The sequence below is a fragment of the Salmo trutta genome, chromosome 8, assembly GCF_901001165.1.
Source record: "Salmo trutta chromosome 8, fSalTru1.1, whole genome shotgun sequence".
Taxonomy (NCBI): Eukaryota; Metazoa; Chordata; class Actinopteri; order Salmoniformes; family Salmonidae; genus Salmo; species Salmo trutta.
This window is the reverse complement of record NC_042964.1, coordinates 45,800,654-45,813,813: the sequence shown is the minus strand read 5'-3', so window position 1 is coordinate 45,813,813 and position 13,160 is coordinate 45,800,654. Positions and strand designations below refer to the sequence as shown.

Genomic DNA, 13,160 nt, shown 5'->3' with positions numbered 1-13,160 from the left:
GATGTGTCTGAAGCACCAGAGCCCTTCTGGAAAGGATGAAATTATGATGCTCCCCTCGTTCTCACTGGGGTGTGAGAGTACACTGATGTTCTCTCTATACCTCTTTACCTCTCTCTCTCTCTCAACCTCTGTCTCCCTCCCCCTGTCTCTCTCTCTCTCTCTCTACCTTTCAACCTCTGTCTACCTCCCCCTGTCTCTCTCTCTCTCTCTCTACCTTTCAACCTCTGTCTCCCTCCCCCTGTCTCTCTCTCTCTCTCTCTCTCTCTACCTTTCAACCTCTGTCTCCCTCCCCCTGTCTCTCTCTCTCTCTCTCTCTCTCTCTCTACCTTTCAACCCCTGTCTACCTGCCCCTGTCTCTCTGTATCTCTCTCTCTCTCTCTCTCTCTCTCTCTGTATCTCTCTCTGTATCTCTCTCTGTATCTCTCTCTCTGTCTCTCTCTCTGTCTCTGTCTCTGTCTCTCTTTGTCTCTCTCTCTCCCTTTCAACCCCTGTCTACCTGTCTCTCTCTCTCTCTCTCTCTCTCTCTCTCTCTCTCTCTCTCTCTCTCTCTCTCTCTCTACCTTTCAACCCCTGTCTACCTGCCCCTGTCTCTCTCTCTCTACCTTTCAACCTCTGTCTACCTCCCCCTGTCTCTCTCTGTCTCTCTCTCTCTCTCTACCTTTCAACCCCTGTCTACCTGTCTCTCTCTCTACCTTTCAACCTCTGTCTACCTCCCCCTGTCTCTCTCTCTCTGTCTCTCTCTCTCTCTCTACCTTTCAACCTCTGTCTACCTCCCCCTGTCTCTCTCTGTCTCTGTCTCTCTCTCTACCTTTCAACCCCTGTCTACTTGTCTCTCTCTCTCCCTTTCAACCCCTGTCTACCTGTCTCTCTCTCTCCCTTTCAACCCCTGTTTACCTCTCTCTCTCTCTCTCTCTCTCTCTCTCTCTCTCTCTCTCTCTACCTTTCAACCCCTGTCTACCTCCCCCTGTCTCTCTCTCTCTGTCTCTCTCTCTGTCTGTCTCTCTCTCTGTCTCTCTCTCTACCTTTCAACCCCTGTCTACCTGTCTCTCTCTCTCCCTTTCAACCCCTGTCTACCTGTCTCTCTCTCTCCCTTTCAACCCCTGTCTACCTCTCTCTCTCTCTGACTCTCTCTCTGACTCTCTCTCTCTGACTCTCTCTCTCTGACTCTCTCTCTCTGACTCTCTCTCTCTGACTCTCTCTCTCTGACTCTCTCTCTGACTCTCTCTCTGACTCTCTCTCTGACTCTCTCTCTGACTCTCTCTCTGACTCTCTCTCTGTCTCGGGGGGAGGCTGAGGCTCCCCATTTGAACTGAAGGTTAATGTGAGACTGTTGCCTGTCTGTTTTATTGTCAGCTATTCACTAAGCGCTCATGGTCTTTTCTGTCTCATGTTTTATCTCAGCTCAACATCTGGCGCTACGGAGACTTCCGCGACGACGACGCAGACGAGTTTGGCTACAAACTAAAGAAATGAAAAACGCACGGCGCCATTCCAAAGACCAACGCGGAAGACAAGATGCACTCATTGGACGAGAAAAAGTGACAGAAAACAATTCAATGAAAATAAAACAAAGTAAAGGACAAGCATTGACTCTCTCTTCCTTTTATTCCATGTTCATCCTAGCGGTCCTCTCTCCTGCTACTCTGCGCATCCCTTCCTCCTCTTCCCTCCTGACTCTGAAAGAGCATGCTATAGCTATGAACTCCTAAAAACAGTGACTGTCCAATCCTTCCTCTTCTCCGCCCTTCCTGAGCCACTACCAGTTGTTCTTACCATGTCCCCCCCCCCCCCCCCCCCCCCCCCGCTGCAGAGCTCCGTTAATCGCCATGTCATCCTTTCAACCCGTTTCCTGATTAGTGACGTCATATTCCCACATCAGCTAATCATGCGCATCGCTACCTTGCCCTATCCTACCACAGCCAATCCCTCCTCTCCGGTGTGCAGGAAAGGGGCTAGGCCTTGAGAAGGGGGATTTAAGCACAGGATCCATTCACTTGTATTATTAACAGCTTTTTGCAGAGAGAAACGCTTCCTTAATGAATGACAAGAAATGAAAAATGCTATGTTTTATGAAGTTTATTTTAAAAAGCTAGCTCGAGAGCCACACCATCCGGACGAGCTTATTTCTGTCCTTGATGTATAGCTATGTGATATGACATTTAATGACGTTTATGTTGGGAGTGTTTCATTCTCGTCTTTCTTCTCTCTCTCGTGGCCAGAACACCTTGACAAACAGCATTTTCTCATCTTCCTCCTCCCTCTTTCTGTAATGTTTACATATGATGGTGACATGATGATCTGTCTCTCTCTCTCTCTCTGTCTCTGTATGCCGTAGCTGAAACAGTGTTTGAATTTGTTTCCTTATGACAGACCTTGTCGTTGTATTAAAAAATTCTGCTGAATAAAAATGAGCAAATGATTAAAAAGAAGCATGTTGTTGTTACTGGAATTAAATCACCAAACGGTCAAAGCTGCTAGATTTCACCAAGGATTGTTAATGTCCTTAGCCTGGTTTAAACCAGACCGGATGCTGCGCTCCCCATTGAATCATGCTGAGCGCAGCTTTCAGAATGGTTTTACCAGGCTATGGCGTCCTAGTTCTACTCAAAGTACCAGTGCTACTTTTGGTAGGTCGCCTCTTACATTTAAAAGACTCTTACACACCTTGATCTCATTTGCATCCTAAATAAGCGGTGTTGTTACCACAGAATGACACAGCACATGCCACTGTACTAGATATATTTCAACATAAGTGACATAAGTGGTTGGTTAGTGTCACATTTATTAGCATCCGTTCAGACAGTACGTAGGTTGAGCAACGACTCAAGTACAAGTTGAAGTATTGACTACACAGCATTTTGAATGCAAAAATAAATGTACACCTTGGATATGTAAATGTTGCCATGCATAGAGTTTTGTGTACACATTTTATGATCATCTGTTTATAGCGCGATCACGACTACAACAGGGAATAGGTCCTGGAGAAGTGCAGTGGGTGCATGGTTTTGTTTCATGCCAAAAGTAACAACTGATTCAGCTATTAAATCCACAAAGTGTTCAATAGTCTTTAGAGCATTATCAGTTAAATCAAGTCTTTTAGAGCTACGTTTACATTTGTCATTTAGCAGACACTCTTATCCAGAGCCACTTCCAATTAGTACATTCATCTGAAGACGTGGAACAAAAGCCTACCTGCAGTGTTGTCTTTCCCTCCACTATTACCCTCAAGTGTCTTCAACCAGAGATCTATGTGGTTCACACACTCACCTCCTAAGAGGACCTGACACCTTTGTCCAAGTCCTATTTTAGATCCTATTAGATATACACAAGTACCTCAGAGGGGCTAGCAAGGGATCCTTTCAGACACCAGTCTTAATTTCCTGCCCTGCCAACCAATCAGGCAAGGCCTTACTCATTTAGCACAAATCAGAGATGGCTTTATTAATTTATCACAAGTGACTGGCACAAATTATGGGGTGGCAGGATGCTCCAAGGGCAATTATGAGCTCTGTCGCACGTTGCCTTCTTCAGCCACTTGAGTCACCTGCTGAGTCTGATGACTATGCTTTAAAAAGCCTTACTTCTCTTTTCTCACTCCCTCGCTTGTCCTCTCTCTCTCTCTCTATTACAGGCACCATTCTTTTCACGCCTGGCTGCTCCTCCAGACTGATGAGATGTCTATTAGGGCAGCCTGGTCTCACTGACTAGACGTAACATAGTAAATATACATCCGGGACACTTAAATGAGTATGATATGTTTGGTATGGTTACATAAGACAGAGGATTACTTAAGGCAAGAAACAAAAGTACGGTGGATGGTTGGCGTATAATGCAAACGTCTAGCAACCCAAAGGTTGCATGTTCGAATCTCATCACGTACAACTTTAGCTAATTAGAAACTTTGCAACTAATTGCTACTTTTTAGCAACTTTGCAACTACTTAGCACGTTAGCTAACCCTTCCCCTAACCTTAACCCCTAGCCTAGCTAACATTAGCGACCTAGCTAACATTACCCACTTAGCAAACGTTAGCCACAACAAATTGTAATTTGCAACATATCATACATTATGCAAATTCATAACATATTGTATAAATTGCAATTCGTAACATATAGTACTAATTGGAGTGTACCAGATTTACATTTACTATATTACGTCTACCCCCAATTCCAGGTTGTGGAGGGAGGAGGAGTGGAGCTAGAGGGTTAGGTAGTAGGTTAGGTAGTTAGGTCTTCTCAAAATGGTGGTCATTGGAGGCTGAAGCATGGTAAGATTGTGTATTACAGTTATAGACATACTGGTGTTGACTTGAGACAGTTCTTGGGAGAGAGTCTCGGTTGTCAACAACCGCCAAATTGCAGAAGTGCTGAAGGGAACAAAGTTCTATCTAGGTCTTGTAGTGAAGTAAGTTGAGAAATTCTAGCTACATTTTTACACCTTTAGGGCTTTTTTTATTTCAACACAAATTCACGGAAAGAATCCCAGCAATCAAACAAGCCCAAATTGCAGATTTCTCAATACCTTACAGTGCTGTCGAGTACTAGTAAGAAGTGCTTGCTCTAGGGCAAGTGGTGAGTGGTGAGACATTCAAGAATCCGGTGTTGGCTCGCTACACTTGTAGGGCTTTGGTGTCTCAACACAAATCTGTACTGTCATCTTCCTCTCTCTGCCTATGCATTATTTGGGTAGCGTTTGGAGTCAAGCTAATGCGTTTGGATCGGAGGCGAGACTGAGTAAATAGATATTAGAGTGAGATAACGAGGATGGTTTGTCAGCAGCGTTGTTTGTGTGAAGACATTGATACTTCCCTGAACCTCTAATTCTAACTGCATCAACAACAATCTACAATGATAAACCAATCTTCCCCATGTCTGTCAACTGATCTAGTTCCAGAACAAAACCCATCAATGAAGTCTTTGTTACCATTGAAGGAAATTACATTTCCATGAAGTTCAAACACAGGAAGAGTTTACATTTCCTGTAAAAGGGCGACAAAAACTCGGAGACAAAGGTAAATTAAAAAAATCCATGACATTGTTTCAAACAAAAGACAAAAGACTGAGGAGGAGCAAATATCTATTTTTCATGAGCCCAAAGCATGTTTCTCATTCGAGGCGTTTTGGAGGGAGAATGAAACCTATTCAATAATTCAGAGCAGAAATATGTTTGGGAGCAGATTGTAGTTTTTTCTTCAGACTAATGAAAGCGTGGTCCTCTGTGGACCGTGGTTTTGACGTGTGTGTGTGTTTGGTTCATCCTAGAATGCATCAGTGGTCATAGAGATTTTTTGTAAATAATCTCTGATTTACTTTGGAAAGTCTCTGGTTTTAAAGTCTTACTACTTATAACTTTTCAGCCTCAAGTCAGAATCGCACTAACTTTTTCACTACTGGAAAGCCTTTGTATATAATGTCTTCCGTGTTGGTTGGTGCGCCACAACTTCAGGTGAAGTTATCTTTCCTAATACAGCAATCACGACAGAAGTTAAAATCAACCTATGGATGGATATTTAACATGCTCACATGGATATTCTCACCGCTGCACACAGTAAGGTTTGGATTCAACCCTTACTGCGGAAGATCTGTGTTATAGTGCGATTTAAATTTAAAGGGAATTTTTCATTAAGCCGAGTCTGACAAATGCAGCGTGTTCCGTGAATGCGGTGTCCGCGAACACATTTCAATCAGGCGATAGTGCGGCCCTTCCTCGATACTGACTGAATCTAGGCCTAGGTGTGTGTTGTGCTGTGAGTGCAGTCATTACCGTGTCATGTATGTGATTGTATGGTGGGAGGTAGCCTAGCGCGGTGGGACAGTAACCGAAAGGTCGCTGGTTTGAATCCCCAAGCCGACTTGGTGAAAAATCTGTGGATGTGCCCTTGAGCAAGGCACATAACCCTAATTGCTCTTGTATTCACTCTGAATAAGAGCATCTGCTAAATCAGGGATACCCCAACTCAGTCCTGACCCACCCCTGGGTGCACTACACAGCTGACTCAAATAATCAAATCCTGATGATGAGTTACTTATTTGAATCAGCTGTGTAGTGCACCCGAGGGGGAGAAACACTGTTCTAAAATGTAAATGTATGTTTCCACCTATCAGTGACACACATCAAGCCCACTGAACCCACCAATCACCTCTGTATGTCTGCCTACACAACCCACCCACACGGTTATGAGAAATAATTCATTCACTAAATGACTTCATCCCCAGCCAACCACACCAGAACACAACAGTGCACTGAGGTATTGAGGTAGTACTGTAATTGAAGGGAAGTGTGCTCCACTGGTCAGATGAGCCACAGATTCCTCACGATCCCACAATCTCTGTGTTCAACCAACTGTAAACCCTCCAACCTGGGAGTGTTCCCATCCGTCCTATAGGCTTGCATGCCAAATGATTCCCTATTTAGTGCACTACTTTTGAGCAGGGTCCATTGGGATCTGGTAAAAACCAGTGCACTATATAGGGAGTAGAGTGCCATTTGGGACGCAGTCCTAGTCGTCGTGTGCCACAGATGGATTTGTCCATTCAGTCTCTACATAGCGCTCTTATTATTAAGAGTAATTAAATAAGTTAATGAGCTTGTCCTGTTTACCATGGAATAATTAAGGAGGGATTTTCCCTCATAAAGCCAGCATTCTCCAAGTATGGTATCTGAATAAAACATGTTTCTGCCCAGAGAATGAATTTTCTGTATTAAGCTTCAAGGCAGAATATTTCCATACACTCCCTCAAGTGCATGATTCAAGCAAAGGTGAAACATCTTTGAATCCTTCAAAGATTTGTTTTAATGGGGCCGTGCACTTTCAACAAACACTAGCCTTAACCGCAAAGGAAGGAATGATGTGATTGTAGGTTGATTTGTAGATTTGGTAGGCTGGCAATCCCTCTGTCTGCAGTCAGGTCTCGTTCAGTGTACAGACCGGGGTTTATGTCTCAAGTCAAGGTGAAATACAGTATTATTCTCTCCCTCATTCCCTCTATTTCTGTCTCTTGGACTCTGTTCTACTATTCAATTCACCTGTATCCTCTTCCTCTCTATCATCTTGTTTTCTACCCTTCTCTCTTGTACTCTGTTCTACTATTCTATTATCTCTCTCGTTTTCAAGTCTTCTCTCTTGTACTCTGTTCTACTATTCTATTATCTCTCTCGTTTTCAAGTCTTCTCTCCTGTATTCTGTTCTACTATAATCTATCTCTCCATCATCCTCTCTCTCTCTCCCACCCCCTCTCTCGCTCCCCTCCCTCCCTTTCTTCCTGCTATCACAGGCCTCAGGGGGATAGTGAACATGTTGCTATTTTAACCTGCCACTTGATCATGTGACTATGATGTGTGGTTGACAGCGAGGGTTCCTGAACACAAGTAATCCCTCCAGCACTGTGTGCGTGTGTGTGTGTGTGTGTGTGTGTGTGTGTGTGTGTGTGTGTGTGTGTGTGTGTGTGTGTGTGTGTGTGTGTGTGTGTGTGTGTGTGTGTGTGTGTGCGCGCTATATCCCAGTGGGCAGACCGTAGCATTGATCCAGGGACAACCGGCTTACTCAACACACCTGGAGTAAGATCACTTTCTCTATCTCGCTCTCCCTTTTCCCTCTATCCATCTCTCTCGCTTTCCCTCTCTTACACAAGGCAGCCATCTTGACATAGTTTCTGTCTTTTATAGTGCCTCTAACATTTCATTGTATCATCACTGACTCTACCCTTCTGTCTTTTGTGCTGTGTCGCTGTCAAGACATTACTGACAAACCTTGTTTCTATTTAATACATTTACCATCTGAATAAGAGAGAGAGAGAGAGAGAGAGAGAGAGAGAGAGAGACAAGCAAGAGAGAGACAAGCAAGAGAGAGACTAGCAAGAGAGACTAGCAAGAGAGAGACTAGCAAGAGAGAGACAAGAGTGAGATTAGGCCGATACCCACTAATTATCAAAATCCAGAAAAGAGCCGTTAAATTCTACAACCACCTAAAAGGAAGTGATTCCCAATCCTTCCATAACAAAGCCATTACCTACAGAGAGATGAACCTGGAGAAGAGTCCCCTAAGCAAGCTGGTCCTGGGGCTCTGTTCACAAACACACCCCACAGAGCCCCAGGACAGCAACACAATTAGACCCAACCAAATCATGAGGAAACAAAAAGATAATTACTTAACAAATTGGAAAGAATTAACGAAAGAACAGAGCAAACTAGAATGCTATTTGGCCCTAAACAGAGAGTACAAAGTGGCAGAATACCTGACCACTGTGACTGACCCAAACTTAAGGAAAGCTTTGACTATGTACAGACTAAGTGAGCATAGCCTTGCTATTGAGAAAGGCCGCCGTAGGCAGACATGGCTCTCAAGAGAAGACAGGCTATGTTCACACTGCCCACAAAATGAGGTGGAAACTGAGCTGCACTTCCTAACCTCCTGCCCAATGTATGACCATATTAGAGACACATATTTCCCTCAGATTACACAGATCCACAAAGAATTTGAAAACAAACCCAATTTTGATAAATGTCTACTGGGTGAAATACCACAGTATGTCATCACAGCAGCAAAATTTGTGACCTGTTGCCACAAGAAAAGGTCAACCAGTGAAGAACAAACACCATTGTACATACAACCCATATTTATACTTATTTATTTTCCCTTTTGTACATTAACCATTTGTACATCGTTACAACACTGTATATAGACATAATATGTCATTTGTAATGTTTACTGTTCATTTTTACTCTTTTTTTTTCTTCACTTTTGTATATTATCTACCTCACTTACTTTGGCAATGTTAACATATGTTTCCCATGCCAATAAAGCCCCTTGAATTGAATTGAAAGAAAACTCACCTGAGTTGAATGAGCCCTTGTCAATGTCAATGCATCTTCCTTTCAGATGAGTTCACTTATTCCTCTCATCCCTTTAGCCTGGGCTCCCGGGGTCGTGTTTTAACCAGGGTCTGGAGCAAACTGGAGACACAGCCTACACTTATCACTCCTGTGGCATCAAACCCACTGGGCGCAAACTGGTTGAATCAACGTTGTTTCCACATCATTTCAACCAACAACAATCCATGTGATGATGTTGAATCAACGTGGAAAACTGATTGGATTTGAAAAAAGTCATCAACGTAAGGACATTCCCTGTATTTTTCACCCAACGTTTAATCCAATGACATGGTGAGATTGTTTTATTCATTTCACGTTAGTTGACAACTCAACCAAATGTAAATCTAGACTGGATGTTGAACTGACGTCTGTTCCCAGGGGGAAGGCATCTTAATACATACAGATGGTGTTGAACTCAACACTGACAAGGGGAACAAAGTAGATGATTTTCTCACTACCTCTGCATTACGGTAATGGCTGTGTTATTTGACTGGTATTTTTCTCTCTACCTCTGCATTACGGTAATGGCTGTGTTATTTGACTGGTATTTTTCTCACTACCTCTGCATTACGGTAATGGCTGTGTTATTTGACTGGTATTTTTCTCTCTACCTCTGCATTACGGTAATGGCTGTGTTATTTGACTGGTATTTTTCTCTCTACCTCTGCATTACGGTAATGGCTGTGTTATTTGACTGGTATTTTTCTCTCTACCTCTGCATTACGGTAATGGCTGTGTTATTTGACTGGTATTTTTCTCTCTACCTCTGCATTACGGTAATGGCTGTGTTATTTGACTGGTATTTTTCTCACTACCTCTGCATTACGGTAATGGCTGTGTTATTTGACTGGTATTTTTCTCTCTACCTCTGCATTACGGTAATGGCTGTGTTATTTGACTGGTATTTTTCTCTCTACCCTCTGCATTACGGTAATGGCTGTGTTATTTGACTGGTATTTTTCTCTCTACCTCTGCATTACGGTAATGGCTGTGTTATTTGACTGGTATTTTTCTCTCTACCTCTGCATTACGGTAATGGCTGTGTTATTTGACTGGTATTTTTCTCTCTACCTCTGCATTACGGTAATGGCTGTGTTATTTGACTGGTATTTTTCTCACTACCTCTGCATTACGGTAATGGCTGTGTTATTTGACTGGTATTTTTCTCTCTACCTCTGCATTACGGTAATGGCTGTGTTATTTGACTGGTATTTTTCTCTCTACCTCTGCATTACGGTAATGGCTGTGTTATTTGACTGGTATTTTTCTCACTACCTCTGCATTACGGTAATGGCTGTGTTATTTGACTAGTATTTTTCTCTCTACCTCTGCATTACGGTAATGGCTGTGTTATTTGACTGGTATTTTTCTCTCTACCTCTGCATTACGGTAATGGCTGTGTTATTTGACTAGTATTTTTCTCTCTACCTCTGCATTACGGTAATGGCTGTGTAATTTGACTGGTAGTTTTTTTAATACCTCTGCATTACGGTAATGGCTGTGTTATTTGACTAGTATTTTTTTCTCTACCTCTGCATTACGGTAATGGCTGTGTTATTTGACTGGTATTTTTCTCTCTACCTCTGCATTACGGTAATGGCTGTGTTATTTGACTGGTATTTTTCTCTCTACCTCTGCATTACGGTAATGGCTGTGTTATTTGACTAGTATTTTTCTCTCTACCTCTGCATTACAGTAATGGCTGTGTTATTTGACTGGTATTTTTCTCACTACCTCTGCATTACGGTAATGGCTGTGTTATTTGACTAGTATTTTTCTCTCTACCTCTGCATTACGGTAATGGCTGTGTTATTTGACTGGTATTTTTCTCACTACCTCTGCATTACGGTAATGGCTGTGTTATTTGACTAGTATTTTTCTCTCTACCTCTGCATTACGGTAATGGCTGTGTTATTTGACTAGTATTTTTCTCTCTACCTCTGCATTACGGTAATGGCTATGTTATTTGACTGGTATTTTTCTCACTACCTCTGCATTACGGTAATGGCTGTGTTATTTGACTGGTATTTTTCTCTCTACCTCTGCATTACGGTAATGGCTGTGTTATTTGACTGGTATTTTTCTCTCTACCTCTGCATTACGGTAATGGCTGTGTTATTTGACTGGTATTTTTCTCTCTACCTCTGCATTACGGTAATGGCTGTGTTATTTGACTGGTATTTTTCTCTCTACCTCTGCATTACGGTAATGGCTGTGTTTTTTGACTGGTATTTTTCTCTTAGCACTCTTCAAACCCTCACTAAATGCTCTTGTGCAGTCTGTATAATGGATTTTGCAGCATAGCAGTGAGAGAAAGAAGAATCGTTTGTCGTTGTCCTTTTTGTTGATTCTGTTGTGTTTCTCAGGCATTGAAAGGAAGTCGACCTCTTGTGTGTGTACTTAGCACCTTGTGTGTAATGGCATTTGGTGGCGTCATGCTCTCGTGTTTATGTGAGAACGCCGTGTTCGATTACTGTCGGAAGCTGTAAGTGCTGATTGTTTGTGTGTTAGCCGTAAGCTTGTACACACACACACACACACACACACACACACACCTTCCAAGAATATAGTAAAAAAGTCACAGAAACTGGAGAGATGGAGAAAGGGAGGGATGGATGGATAGAGGGATGAGAGAGGGATGGATGGATAGAGGGATGAGAGAGGTATAGAGGGATAGAGGGATGAGAGAGGTATAGAGGGATAGAGGGATAAGAGAGGTATAGAGGGATAGAGGGATGAGAGAGGGATGGATTGATAGAGGGATGAGAGAGGGATGGATGGAGAGAGGGATGGATTGATAGAGGGATGGAGAGAGGGATGGATGGATAGAGGGATGAGAGAGGGATGGATGGATGAGAGAGGGATGGATGGAGAGAGGGATGAGAGGGGGATGGATGGAGAGAGGGATGAGAGAGGGATGGATGGAGAGAGGGATGAGAGAGGGATGGATGGATAGAGGGATGAGAGAGGGATGGATGGATAGAGGGATGAGAGAGGTATAGAGGGATAGAGGGATGAGAGAGGTATAGAGGGATAGAGGGATAAGAGAGGGATGGATTGATAGAGAGATGAGAGAGGGATGGATTGATAGAGGGATGAAAGAGGGATGGATTGTTAGAGGGATGGATTGATAGAGGGATGAGAGAGGGATGGATGGATAGAGGGATGAGAGAGGGATGGATTGATAGAGGGATGGATTGATAGAGGGATGAGAGAGGGATGGATGGATAGAGGGATGAGAGAGGGATGGATGGATAGAGGGATGAGAGAGGGATGGATGGAGAGAGGGATGAGAGAGGGATGGATTGATAGAGGGATGAGAGAGGGATGGATTGATAGAGGGATGAGAGAGGGATGGATTGATAGAGGGATGGATTGATAGAGGGATGGATTGATAGAGGGATGAGAGAGGGATGGATGGAGAGAGGGATGAGAGAGGGATGGATTGATAGAGGGATGGATTGATAGAGGGATGGATTGATAGAGGGATGGATTGATAGAGGGATGAGAGAGGGATGGATTGATAGAGGGATGAGAGAGGGATGGATGGATAGAGGGATGAGAGAGGGATGGATGGATAGAGGGATGAGAGAGGGATGGATTGATAGAGGGATGAGAGAGGGATGGATGGATAGAGGGATGAGAGAGGGATGGATTGATAGAGGGATGAGAGAGGGATGGATGGAGAGAGGGATGGATTGATAGAGGGATGGAGAGAGGGATGGATGGATAGAGGGATGAGAGAGGGATGGATGGATGAGAGAGGGATGGATGGAGAGAGGGATGAGAGGGGGATGGATGGAGAGAGGGATGGATGGAGAGAGGGATGAGAGAGGGATGGATGGAGAGAGGGATGAGAGAGGGATGGATGGATAGAGGGATGAGAGAGGGATGGATGGAGAGAGGGATGGATTGATAGAGGGATGGAGAGAGGGATGGATGGATAGAGGGATGAGAGAGGGATGGATGGATGAGAGAGGGATGGATGGAGAGAGGGATGAGAGGGGGATGGATGGAGAGAGGGATGGATGGAGAGAGGGATGAGAGAGGGATGGATGGAGAGAGGGATGAGAGAGGGATGGATGGATAGAGGGATGAGAGAGGGATGGATGGATAGAGGGATGAGAGAGGGATGGATGGATAGAGGGATGAGAGAGGGAAAGAGGTTGACACACAGAGAACTGTGCCTGCTCTCCTCCTGTCCTCTCCTCTTCCACCTTGTTCGTAAAATCCCTTTCTGGAACTGACAGCACACACCACAGGGTGGTAACCTCGTCGCCAACATAACC

General features: G+C 43.8%; 1 protein-coding gene across 1 annotated transcript in view; it reads left to right on the top strand.

The window, feature by feature from the left end:
* LOC115199103 (staphylococcal nuclease domain-containing protein 1) overlaps positions 1 to 2,429 on the top strand; it is a 351,451-nt gene extending 349,022 nt beyond the window's left edge. The window contains exon 24 of the mRNA XM_029761673.1: positions 1,402 to 2,429. Coding sequence (XP_029617533.1) covers positions 1,402 to 1,473 — 72 coding nt within the window. The 3' untranslated portion in view covers positions 1,474 to 2,429. The remainder of the gene's footprint in view (positions 1 to 1,401) is intronic.
* Positions 2,430 to 13,160: the final 10,731 nt, after the last annotated feature.